At 44.0% G+C, this 12,960-nt stretch overlaps 2 protein-coding genes across 2 annotated transcripts in view; one reads left to right on the forward strand and one right to left on the reverse strand.

Annotated features, from left to right (window-relative positions):
* LOC123997967 (aldehyde dehydrogenase, mitochondrial-like) overlaps positions 1-9,049 on the forward strand; it is a 21,606-nt gene extending 12,557 nt beyond the window's left edge. The window contains 10 exon segments of the mRNA XM_046302722.1: positions 257-336; positions 1,100-1,211; positions 2,753-2,881; positions 2,984-3,097; positions 3,223-3,325; positions 4,164-4,348; positions 5,576-5,740; positions 7,977-8,134; positions 8,275-8,389; positions 8,585-9,049. Coding sequence (XP_046158678.1) covers positions 257-336; positions 1,100-1,211; positions 2,753-2,881; positions 2,984-3,097; positions 3,223-3,325; positions 4,164-4,348; positions 5,576-5,740; positions 7,977-8,134; positions 8,275-8,389; positions 8,585-8,617 — 1,194 coding nt within the window. The 3' untranslated portion in view covers positions 8,618-9,049.
* Positions 8,893-12,721, reverse strand: LOC123997966 (taste receptor type 1 member 1-like). The gene is made up of 6 exons (XM_046302721.1): positions 12,263-12,721; positions 11,853-12,153; positions 10,913-11,659; positions 10,587-10,799; positions 10,333-10,453; positions 8,893-10,172 (listed from the first exon to the last, which is right to left on the reverse strand). The coding sequence occupies exons 1-6, from the start codon at positions 12,451-12,453 to the stop codon at positions 9,250-9,252; spliced, it is 2,496 nt and encodes an 831-aa protein (XP_046158677.1). The 5' UTR covers positions 12,454-12,721; the 3' UTR covers positions 8,893-9,249.
* Between the last annotated feature and the right edge of the window lie 239 nt (positions 12,722-12,960).

Below are 12,960 nucleotides of genomic sequence, written 5' to 3' on the forward strand. Positions count from 1 at the left end.
TCGCCTCTTCACTGTTGATGTTGAGACTGGTGTTTTATGGGTACTATTTAATGATGCTGCCATCTAGATCCTCTGAGGCTGTGGAGAGATCCAAATTGTGGACTTAAAAGAAACCATGAATCATCCGTGTATAATGACACCTTTGTTTGACAATGTTACGTAATACAGAATACAGCCTTGCTACTATCTGTCCTCAATCAAACTTCATCAGTTAGGCCATGGCGGAACTCGTGACACTGACCTTATTTTGCCATAGGAACTGGAGACCCTGGACAATGGGAAGCCCTATGCCGTGTCCTACAGCGTGGACGTGCCCATGGTGGTCAAGTGCCTCAGGTGAGTCACAGTAATATACATTGCAGTGTGTATGTGTGAGAGCAGTGAAATGCACGCATGCATTTTATCCTTGGGCTTTCAGCTCGACTGCCCCCAGGCTCTGGAATGCCCCTCCCGGATCAGCTGAAGGCACCACAGACTCTGGGATCCTTTAAAACGGGCATTAAAACCTTTCTCTTTAGGAAGGCTTTCTGTTGATAGCTGTGCTCCTTGGTGACCCTTGTAGTGTCAGCTGTGTTCTTTGTGTCAGTTGCCTTCTAACATTCTATTTTATGCACTTTGATATTATTCTGTAGAGGGGGGAAAAGGGGGGAAAAGAGGGTGAGACTGACTGTGAATTAGTTCTTAAAAGAATGTGACTGCAGGCTGCCTAACCTCGCTTATTTGATTGGCTGGCACACAGCACCATGACCTAGACTGCTTACTGTATACTCACTGTGGATCCAATCACTATCTCAATCTACTGTCTGCTTGTTTACCTTTTAATGGATTGGAAATAGACTCATTTACAGTTTCCTTCTTTGAAAAAATACACATTTCCTTCTACTCTTGAAATCTGAAACTATAGTTGTTGCAGATCTATTTCATAATAAACATGTATACTTGGTAGCCCTGGTACTTACTGAATATGGAATGTAGTGAGTACGTAAAGCAGTTGAGAAATATTGACCCCCCCCCCCCCAAATCCCTTTTGATGTATCTGAAAGGTGTAATATTTTGGAGGATTCTTGAGTCCAAGTGTTTACTGTCTGTGTGTGCTCAGGTACTATGCAGGCTGGGCAGATAAGTGGGAGGGGAAGACCATTCCCATCGATGGAGACTTCTTCTGCTACACCCGTCATGAGCCCATCGGTGTGTGTGGGCAGATCATCCCGGTGAGTGAAGGAACTGTTCAGGGGTTGGAGATGGACCTCCTTGATGAATCTTAAGCTGTTCAGGGGTTGGAGATGGACCTCCTTGATGAATCTTAAGCTGTTCAGGGGTTGGAGATGGACCTCCTTGATGAATCTTAAGCTGTTCAGGGGTTGGAGATGGACCTCCTTGATGAATCTTAAGCTGTTCAGGGGTTGGAGATGGACCTCCTTGATGAATCTTAAGCTGTTCAGGGGTTGGAGATGGACCTCCTTGATGAATCTTAAGCTGTTCAGGGGTTAGAGATGGACCTCCTTGATGAATCTTAAGCTGTTCAGGGGTTGGAGATGGACCTTGATGAATCTTAAGCTGTTCAGGGGTTGGAGATGGACCTCCTTGATGAATCTTAAGCTGTTCAGGGGTTGGAGATGGACCTCCTTGATGAATCTTAAGCTGTTCAGGGGTTAGAGATGGACCTCCTTGATGAATCTTAAGCTGTTCAGGGGTTGGAGATGGACCTCCTTGATGAATCTTAAGCTGTTCAGGGGTTGGAGATGGACCTCCTTGATGAATCTTAAGCTGTTCAGGGGTTGGAGATGGACCTCCTTGATGAATCTTAAGCTGTTCAGGGGTTAGAGATGGACCTCCTGTGATGAATCTTAAGCTGTTCAGGGGTTGGAGATGGACCTCCTTGATGAATCTTAAGCTGTTCAGGGGTTGGAGATGGACCTCCTTGATGAATCTTAAGCTGTTCAGGGGTTGGAGATGGACCTCCTTGATGAATCTTAAGCTGTTCAGGGGTTGGAGATGGACCTCCTTGATGAATCTTAAGCTGTTCAGGGGTTGGAGATGGACCTCCTTGATGAATCTTAAGCTGTTCAGGGGTTGGAGATGGACCTCCTTGATGAATCTTAAGCTGTTCAGGGGTTAGAGATGGACCTCCTTGATGAATCTTAAGCTGTTCAGGGGTTGGAGATGGACCTCCTTGATGAATCTTAAGCTGTTCAGGGGTTGGAGATGGACCTCCTTGATGAATCTTAAGCTGTTCAGGGGTTGGAGATGGACCTCCTTGATGAATCTTAAGCTGTTCAGGGGTTGGAGATGGACCTCCTTGATGAATCTTAAGCTGTTCAGGGGTTGGAGATGGACCTCCTTGATGAATCTTAAGCTGTTCAGGGGTTGGAGATGGACCTCCTTGATGAATCTTAAGCTGTTCAGGGGTTGGAGATGGACCTCCTTGATGAATCTTAAGCTGTTCAGGGGTTGGAGATGGACCTCCTTGATGAATCTTAAGCTGTTCAGGGGTTAGAGATGGACCTCCTTGATGAAACTTAAGCAACATTCTCAATATACTTTCTCAATATGTAATTTAAGGTGACACCCTTCCTCCAAACCTGGTAGAGCTGCAAGGCTGTGTTGTATAAATATAGTGGCAGCCTGGACTTTAATGTGTTGAGTGCCTGCATGGATTCATGTCTGTGTACTTTGCATGAGTTTATGCACACGTTTGATATGGTCTGTCTTCACTCTACCGTTCACTGTCTTCCTCTCTATCTTCCCTCAGTGGAACTTCCCTCTGCTGATGCAGGCATGGAAGCTGGGGCCAGCTCTGGCTACAGGCAACACTGTGGTGATGAAGGTGGCTGAGCAGACCCCCCTCACTGCCCTGTATGTGGCCAGTCTCATCAAGGAGGTTGGTACACTAATACACTCACACACACACACACACACACCCTCCTTACCACATTCCTTAAGCTCCCTCTCTCTCTATCTCTCTCTCTCTCTCTCCTCTCAGGTTGGTTTCCCTCCAGGTGTGGTGAACATCCTGCCTGGTATGGGTCCATCTGCTGGTTCTGCCATCGCCTCCCACATGGATGTGGATAAGGTGGCTTTCACAGGATCTACTGAGGTAAGACAGACCACCCATACCTCAGGCATCTCAAAGAACTGAGTCACTGCTTTCAAAGGGCCAATGTGTATTAGTGTGTGTATGAGAATGAACCCTGTACTGTCTAAGCAGCTCCATGTGTCCAGGTAGGTCACCTGATCCAGCAGGCATCTGGCTCCAGCAACCTGAAGAAGGTCACTCTGGAGCTGGGAGGAAAGAGCCCCAACATAATCATGTCTGATGCTAACAGTGAGTAAGGCTCAAGGCGACTTTCCTTTTGGGATGGGCATCCATTTAGAAATATGTCAAAAATGGGAACACTTCATTTGGATAGTCTGTTAAAAATTATTTAGCAATATCTTAAGCAAAATGTGGTGTCCGTTTTATTTATGAAGTACCAATTGCAGCAGGCAGCTGCTACTTTTACAACAAAGGACGTCTACCACAGGAGGCTGGGGGGATGAGTTGTAGGTGTACAGGCTCATTGTAATGACTGTAATGGAATTAATGGAACGGAGTCAAACGTGGTTTCCATATGTTTGACGTGTTTGATACCGTTCTGTTTCTTCCATTCCAGCATTACAATGAGCCTGTCCTCCTATAGTACCTCCCACCAGCCTCCTCTGAAATCTACTAAGGCATGTGCATGTTTGCCTGTGTGTCTTTATTTGCTTGATTACGGTTGACTTAGTTGATATGTTTTGACTTGAGGTTATACACCTTCCGCTTCAAGTCAAAACTTTGCTCAGCTATAATGTTTCCACAGCAGTGACAAATGAAGGATATGGCTAGAAAACATACCTCAGTCCAGGGATGGAAGATGTCACTGTACTCCTAATTATCCGACATGGAAAACCGAGAAGAATAAAATACTGCTAGTTTTTTTAAACTGCCTTTTTCGTCAGCATGCTAGGCTAGCTAATGCTAAAGCAGCCCATTGGATTCCACAATACTTCCGGCAGCTACTCACCCCAAGGTCAGGTGTCAATTTCATGGAGTCCAAAGCTGCAAAACGTCAAGTGGAAAAGCATATCGGCTGCAAAACGTATGACTGTGTTGACTGTGTTCTCTCTCTCTCTTTCTGCAGTGGCGGAGGCGGTGGAACAGTCCCACTTTGCCCTGTTCTTTAACCAGGGCCAGTGCTGCTGTGCCGGCTCCCGTACATACGTGCAGGACACCATCTATGATGAGTTTATGGAGCGCAGTGTGGAGCAGGCCAAGAGCAGGGTGGTGGGAGACCCCTTCAACATGAAGACTGAGCAGGGACCGCAGGTTAGAAATACTGCATGGTGCACAAACGCACATCCAGACGAGTAGAGTAGGAGTTGAAGACACACCAAGACGAGTAGAGTAGGAGTTGAAGACACATCCAGACGAGTAGAGTAGGAGTTGAAGACGCGCCCAGGCGAGTAGAGTAGGAGTTGAAGACGCGCCCAGGCGAGTAGAGTAGGAGTTGAAGACGCGCCCAGACGAGTAGAGTAGGAGTTGAAGACGCGCCCAGACGAGTAGAGTAGGAGTTGAAGACGCGCCCAGACGAGTAGAGTAGGAGTTGAAGACGCGCCCAGGCGAGTAGAGTAGGAGTTGAAGACGCGCCCAGGCGAGTAGAGTAGCAGTTGAAGACGCGCCCAGACGAGTAGAGTAGGAGTTGAAGACGCGCCCAGACGAGTAGAGTAGGAGTTGAAGACGCATCCAGGCGAGTAGAGTAGGAGTTGAAGACACATCCAGACAAGTAGAATAGTAGTTGAAGACACATCCAGGCGAGTAGAGTAGGAGTTGAAGACGCGCCCAGACGAGTAGAGTAGGAGTTGAAGACGCGCCCAGACGAGTAGAGTAGGAGTTGAAGACACACCAAGACGAGTAGAGTAGGAGTTGAAGACACACCAAGAGGAGTAGAGTAGGAGTTGATGACGCGCCCAGACGAGTAGAGTAGGAGTTGAAGACACACCAAGACGAGTAGAGTAGGAGTTGAAGACGCGCCCAGACGAGTAGAGTAGGAGCTGAAGACGCGCCCAGACGAGTAGAGTAGGAGTTGAAGACGCGCCCAGGCGAGTAGAGTAGGAGTTGAAGACGCGCCCAGGCGAGTAGAGTAGGAGTTGAAGACGCGCCCAGACGAGTAGAGTAGGAGTTGAAGACGCGCCCAGACGAGTAGAGTAGCAGTTGAAGACGCGCCCAGGCGAGTAGAGTAGGAGTTGAAGACGCGCCCAGGCGAGTAGAGTAGGAGTTGAAGACACGCCCAGACGAGTAGAGTAGGAGTTGAAGACACACACCCAAACATAAGACACTGGATAAAAATAGAAGAGCTGCACACTCTATTATACTGAAATAACTGTGGTACCAGCATTTCCAAATGCAGAGCCTTTATCAGAAAACAACTACAAGAACGCACTTACATGCATACATATACACAAGCACATGTAGTCTGGTTTGGTTTATAACTCTCTCCCTAACACATTAATAAGGCACCCACTTACGAGCACTGTAAAACGGTTCCCTATCTAGGTGGATGAGGAACAGTTCAAGAAGATTCTGGGCTACATCAGCAGTGGGAAGCGTGAGGGGGCCAAGCTGATGTGCGGGGGAGGTGTGGCTGCAGACCGTGGCTACTTCATCCAACCAACCATCTTTGGAGATGTCCAGGACGGCATGACCATCGCCCGTGAGGAGGTACAGCATGGCATTTTCTTTATTAACAACTCACTCTGTCAAGATTCACCATTTTGGCTCCTGGGGCTGCCTTGGCAGAACCCATGAAAATGGAAAGAAAAGCCAGTATATTTTGGTTGTCTAAAGTATATTTGTGTGGCTATTCTGAAGCTAGAATCCTTAGTTGCTACATTTATTTTGAACGTGTAAATTAATAATATACAGCTGAAGTCAGAAGTTTACATACACCTTAGACAAATACATTTAAACTCAGTTCTTCACAATTCCTGATATTTAATACTAGTTAAAAATCCCTGTCTTTGGTCAGGTAGGATCACCAATTTATTTAAGAATGTGAAATGTCAGAATAATAGTAGAGAATTATTTATTTCAGCATTTATTTCCTTCACATTCCCAGTGGGTCAGAAGTTTACATACACTCAATTAGTATTTGGTAGCATTGTCTTTAAATTGTTTAACTTGTGTCAAACATTTCGGGTAGCCTTCCACAAGCTTCCCACAATAAGTTGGGTGACATTTGGCCCATACTTCATGACAGAGCTGGTGTAACTGAGTCTGGTTTGTAGGCCTCCTTGCTTGAACTCGCTTTTTCAGTTCTGCCCACAAATGTTCTATTGGATTGAGGTAAGGGCTTTGTGATGGCCACTCCAATACCTTGACTTTGTTGTCCTTAAGCCATTTTGCCACAACTTTGGAAGTATGCTTGGGGTCATTGCCCATTTGGAAGACCCATTTGTGACCAAGCTTTAACTTCCTGACTGATGTCTTGAGATGTTGCTTCAATATATCCACATAACGTTCCTTTCTCATGATGATCTATTTTGTGAAGTGCACCAGTCCCTCCTGCAGAAAAGCCCCCCCACAACATGATGCTGCCATCCCCGTGCTTCAAGGTTTTGATGGTGTTATTCTTCGGCTTGCAAGCCTCCACCTTTTTCCTCCAAACATAACGATGGTCACTATAGCCAAACAGTTCTATTTTTGTTTCATGATACCAGAGTAAATTTCTCCAAAAATTACGATCTTTGTCCCCATGTGCAGTTACAAACCGGAGTCTGGCTTTTTTTTATGGCGGTTTTGGAGCAGTGGCTTCTTCCTTGCTGAGTGGCCTTTCAGGTTATGTTGATATAGGACTCGTTTTACTGTGGACATAGATACTTTTTACCTGTTCCCTCCAGCATCTTCACAAGGTCCTTTGCTGTTGTTCTGGGATTGATTTTCACTTTTCGCACAAAAGTACAGTCATCTCTAGGACACAGAACGCATCTCCTTCCTGAGCAGTATGACGGCTGCATAGTCCCATGGTGTTTATACTTGCGTACTATTGTTTGTACAGATGAACGTGGTTCCTTCAGGCATTTGGAAATTGCTCCCAAAGATGAACCAGACTTGTGGAGGTCTACAAAAAACATTCTGAGGTCTTGGCTGATTTCTTTTGTTTTTCCCATGATGTAAAGCAAAGAGGCACTGAGTTTGAAGTTAGGCCTTGAAATACATCCACAGGTACACCTCCAATTGACTCAAATTATGTCAATTAGCTTATCAGAAGCCTCTAAAGCCATAATTGTCTGGAATTTTCCAAGCTGTTTAAAGACAGTCAACTTAGTGTATATAAACTTCTGACCCACTGGAATTGTGATACAGTGAATTATAAGTTAAATAATCTGCAGTAAACAATTGTTGGGAAAATTACTTGTGTCATGCACAAAGTAGATGTCCTAACCGACTTTCCAAAACTATAGGTTGTTAACAAGAAATGTGTTGAGTGGTTGAACAATTTGTTTTAATGTCTCCAACCTAAGTGTATCTATACTTCTGAATTCAACTGTATTCCCATTGATTCTTAAAGAATAGAATGTATAAATGGCTCATGAGCTTAGTTCATATCCTGTCATACCCCATCAGAACCTACAATATAAGCTTGTTTTACTCCAGTGTTTGTAAACAACAAAGGTAAACAAACAATGTATAGCCTCAAAACATGGTTAAAACTGTACATGGGATATCACGGATGGTCAGTTCTTGCATCCATAGCACTGTCTATGAATTTGAGTGGTTACATTTTTTTTCCATGGCGAGGTGAACACTTTTGTTTCAAGGAAGTATTCTAGGTCTAAGGTAAGTAGCCAGACAAGCTCGTACATGTGTAACATGTTATCTTCAGAGAACAGATCTCTTTAGGTTAGATTCTTTAAATTAATTTATCCTCAATAACACTGCCTATTTCTGTGTTCAGATCTTTGGGCCGGTGATGCAGATCCTGAAGTTTAAGACTCTGGAGGAGGTGGTTGAGAGAGCCAACGACACAAAGTACGGCCTGGCAGCTGCCGTCTTCACCAAAGACATCGACAAGGCCCACTACATCTCTAGCGGAATTCGCGCTGGCACTGTCTGGTATGCTGATTTCCTAGCTTAGTTTATTTTACATTATGTCTATCAAATTATCAATTTCTTTCCGTTGTATAAAGGTCCAGAAGTTGGCCCATTATAATACGATAATTGTGTATGTGGTTTGTCCATTTCTTTCTCCTAAGGATTAACTGCTATAATGTGTTTGGAGCACAAGCCCCCTTCGGTGGCTACAAATATTCTGGTAACGGTCGTGAACTGGGAGAGTATGGCCTGAACAACTACACTGAAGTGAAAACGGTAAGGACCCCATCACTACCACAATACTGTAGGAGAAAATGTTCAGGCCCCATTGGGCCACATGCGTAAATGTATGAACGCTGTTGCCACACGTTGGATACGTAATAAACAGCAACATCTCACAAGCAGCTGTATGTATGTTCACAAAATGTGTTAATGTCAAAGCTTCAAAACACATTTTATTCTTTACCTCAGGTAACGATCAAGGTCCCTCAGAAAAACTCGTAAAGACGTCAGAACTCTGCCTCCAATCAAGGAAACTAACTGACCATAGGGAAGGCTCTATGGAACTAAATCAGTCTTTATTTTGTTTATCACAGAGTTCTCAGTTATTCAGTTGGACTTTAGTGTTACTTAGACTCTGTACTCATCTCTAACTTCATGTAAAGAATTTCCAAACAAGATGAGAAAACAATTACAGGCATGGTGCTGTTATTTTACACCCAGCTTGTTGTACTGCCGTGTAAAACTTCAACAGCTTATTTTAAGCACTTCATAGAGCATGCCATAATATTTCATAATACTTATTTCAGTCATTATGTTCATCCTGTTTTAATATGGTGAATCCCTGCTACAATGCAGAGTAGTTTTGTAGTTTTGTAGAGTGAAAGTGTGAACTTTGAAAGGATTTTGGATAATAAATGCACTTGATACTCGCTATTACTTGTTTTTAACCTAGTCTCATCTGATTGGACACAAACAATAATTTAGAAAGTGTTTTATTAATGGGAAAACAATTAAAATGCTTTTATGGAGGAAAACAGTATGGGATTAAAAAATAGATATTGACTGAAAAGAAACATCACAGAACTAACTGGCAGTTCTAGTGCCACACAACAATATGTCTCAACATATGTACATTATCTAGGTTGAAGTGTGTAACTCTGGATTGCAGTTTGAAAATAGGCTGCTGTATTACGTTCCGGTGTAATGATAATGATATAGCATTTAGGGAAGAAATAACCAAAGAGTATACCATACAGACTGCACAGTACAGAGAAAGGATTGACAGAGAGTGTGTGCTTTCCTTTGGTAGACAGGTGCACCGTCAGAGAGATGACCCAAGAGATGAAGAAGATAAGCAAGCTGAAAGTGATAGATTTACCCTCGTTGTAGTTTTTGGGCAGGTCAGTTCCCATGTAGGCAAAACTAAAGCATGCAATACCCAGCAAAACGGCAAACAGTACTATCACATAAAAGATGGGGATGACTCCATATGTGCAATCCAAAATTACCTCGCTATACAATGTTATCTGATTGGGCTTGGGTCCTTCAATGGCTATCCACAAAATGCACAGAAACAGCATTATGACAGTGGTTGTGATAATAGTGATCCACTGACCACCATGCTTGACCCAGAAATCATAAGCTTTGGGCAGTTTGGCGGCCATTTTGAAGATACAGACAATCTGGAAGGAGCGAACAGCGAGACAGGACAGGCAGGCCACATAGAAGACTACAAACACAGAATTGCGTACGGTGCAGATGGCCTCTGTGGGTTTGCCGATGTGAAGGAAGACGCTGATGGAGGACATGGACAAGCAACACAACATGAAGAAGCAGAGCCTCCCACCGGCTGACTTTACCACAGGGGTGTCCTTCTTACAAAGGAACAGAACCAAGATGGCCATTGAGATGAGGATGATGGAGCTGGCCTGGAACATCAGAAAAATGGCCAACAAAGCATCAGAATGCAGATACTCTATAGAGCGCTTAGTGCATGAGGTACTGCCATTCCTGGCCCACTCGTCCTTTTGGCATGCTATGCAGCTGTAGGGATCGGCTGTTGGGAGAGGAAGGGAAGAGAACGTCTGGGTGACAGATTCTAATCTGTGTACAGATAACAATCATTCTCGTCATATGATTCATAGGTGTTCTTTCTGAACTCTTGACCTGTCCAGGAAAAACTCCAGGCAAAAACAGAAAGTCATGTTGCTCAGTACCTGTGTGGTTGATGTACTTTCCATCAGAGCAGATCTCACACTCAAAACAGCAGGTGTGGAAGCCAGTTTGAACTCTTCTGGAGCCAGATTTACACTCACTAGAACACTGCAGAACTGGAGCCTGCAAGAAGTAGGAACAGCTTAAAATATCACTGTGGAAAAGACCAGCATCAGTTATCAATCATTTGAATTACCACAGTGTTTTGATGGTGTATAATGTATACTTGCATGTTTTTGAACAATTTAGTACAAACCTTTGTGCTCTCAAACCAATGTATGAGAGTTTCATTAATATGGAAGCTTGGTGTGGGGTTGGTAACGTATGAGCCAATGTCCACATTAGAACATGTTTTATTTCTGCAGTCCCAGTGTACAATGTCGTAATGAGCCGGTGGGTCCCCGTTCTCATCAAACTCTATACTTTGATTGTTCAATTTGAATTTGACCTGTTTTAGTGCCTCAGTGACCTGGGAATACAAGACAAAATGGTCAAAAAAAAGATCATGTCAATTAATAATCAGATTTTTGGTGATGTAGTTGACCATAAGGCTTCATGTTGAAGGAGATGCAGCTCACTTACCATGTAAGGATAAGCAATGATTTCTGAGTTGGCACAGTTCTGTGTTCCACACCGCAAAACATTGTGGAGTGCATGAGCCACAGCATACACTGCAGAGTAGATGACAAAGCTGTATGTCGGGTCCTCTCCAATAATTGTCTGGGCACTGGTGGAGTCGCAGTCAGAGCAAATCCGTCCACATCTTTCCTTCAAGTCCATGTCAGTGCATGCATTCTCATGTCTGGATCTCACTGTGTTGTTAATGAACTCATCAAATCCTCTCAGCTCCTTGTGCCTCTGTACAGTGACACCTAAGACCGTCCCTATCCTCTCAATCTGACTCTTCTTGATCAACTCTTGGTTCATGGACCATGTCTCACTAGCGATCCATATCTTCTCCTTCACTCTGAGATCTATGGCCTTTTGGATGAAAGGAATGACAAACTCCACATTGGCAAAGACTACAATAACCTGGACATTGAACATGGCTATGTTGTTGAATAGATGCCCTATTAAGGATTGGTTTTGGGGAATGGTGTCTTGGTACGCCAAACAGATGTTAGCTGGTCTAATCTTATCCTGAAAAACTGTCAAGGCATCTCTGCTGTAGTCATTGTCACCACCGATGAAAGCCACCCAGTTCCAGTTGAACTGTTGGAGTATACGGACTATAGACTCCACCTGATATTTGTCGCTGGGAATGGTTCGGAAAAAGGAGGGAAATCTGATTTTTGAGCTCAGTTGGACACTTGATGCCCCATGAGTCACCTGTTGAAGTAAAACACAAAACTATAATGCTTTTGTGAGAACAAGGATTGTCTTATTTGAACAAGCATTACAGTGCAGGTACATTTATATTGCAGTGTTCTACAGACCCATTCCTGAAGAGTACAAACACAAGGCAGCTACTGTATAAATAGCACCATCATGAGGTTATATTGTGCCATAAAATACTACTCACCATTGGAATCATCTCAGACATGTACAGAGGGGCGACACTGATGGTTTGGCTGCTTCCAAACGGGCCAGTGACTGAGATGACTTTAGGTCTGTAGTTTGTACCGTTCCACACGGGGATGGTTCCTCTTCCCTTTTGGGTCAGAAAGTCCAGAGCAGCCCCATAACTGAGCAAGTCAGAGCAGTAGTCAAAAATCTCATAGCCCAGGCTGACACCAGGCAACAGCAATGTGGAGTTGTTGATCTCTTCAATAGCAAACCTCATGACTTGAATCTGCTGGTAGCTTGCTGAGGAAAATTTAAACCTGGGATGTAGAAGGTTGCATAGTTTTACTGTCAATGTGTGCAACAAAAAAGTTTGACATTTACAGTATTGTTTTTCCCCCCCAGTGGTGAAAGCAGACTTTGCCTTACCTGTGACATTGAAGCACCTCAGGTTTTTTGTTTCCAGTGTCAGTCGCTGGACCAGTCCCTCCATACTTCTCATGCAGCTGGAATAGACCCCCCACAATGTAGTCTCCATCCAGGCTCAGTCGTGGTAAAGAGGAGCATGTGTCACTTTGTTTCACCAGGTGAAATGACACCATCACCACAAGAAACAACATTGTAGGTTTCTAAGTAAGAGAGAGTTGTTAGAGCAGAGGCTGAAATGCTCTCCATCTACTGAGGTGACTGATACCAATCATCTCACTCTGTTTTACATGTTGCGTTACTTCCTTGTTCGTGTTCCATGTCCCAGATACCTGGATAACCACATCCACCTATCCATGGTTAGGCTATTATGGAAAAATGTCTTGAGGTTTATGAAAATATCTTTCACATATCCCTTTATACAAAATAATTAGACATTTCCACCAGAGGAGGCTGGTGGGAGGAGCTATAGGAGGATGGGCACATTAATGGATGGAATGGAATAAACAGTAGCGGTGCGTGGGTAAAATCACTGGGGAAGCCAAGCCAGAATAAAAAGCCATATTACAACCCGTTTTGTGATAATTGCATTGTGCTCTATAACCTGTTAGTTCATATGCCTTGCGACTGATATATATGCCTAAGGCCGAGACAACGAGAAGACACAGTGGCAGAATAAATTCAACCACACCTTTGTTTCA

This window comes from Oncorhynchus gorbuscha, linkage group LG15 (assembly GCF_021184085.1).
Source record: "Oncorhynchus gorbuscha isolate QuinsamMale2020 ecotype Even-year linkage group LG15, OgorEven_v1.0, whole genome shotgun sequence".
Lineage (NCBI taxonomy): Eukaryota > Metazoa > Chordata > Actinopteri > Salmoniformes > Salmonidae > Oncorhynchus > Oncorhynchus gorbuscha.

Excerpts from the sequence above, each read along its gene's own strand:
- LOC123997966 (XM_046302721.1), bottom strand. The coding sequence starts at position 12,453 with ATGTTGTTTCTTGTGGTGATGGTGTCATTTCACCTGGTGAAACAAAGT. Across the intron at positions 11,660-11,852 it reads TGTCTGAGATGATTCCAATG|GTGACTCATGGGGCATCAAG; the intron begins GTGAGTAGTATT and ends TTACTTCAACAG. Across the intron at positions 10,173-10,332 it reads AAAGTACATCAACCACACAG|CCGATCCCTACAGCTGCATA; the intron begins GTACTGAGCAAC and ends CTCTCCCAACAG.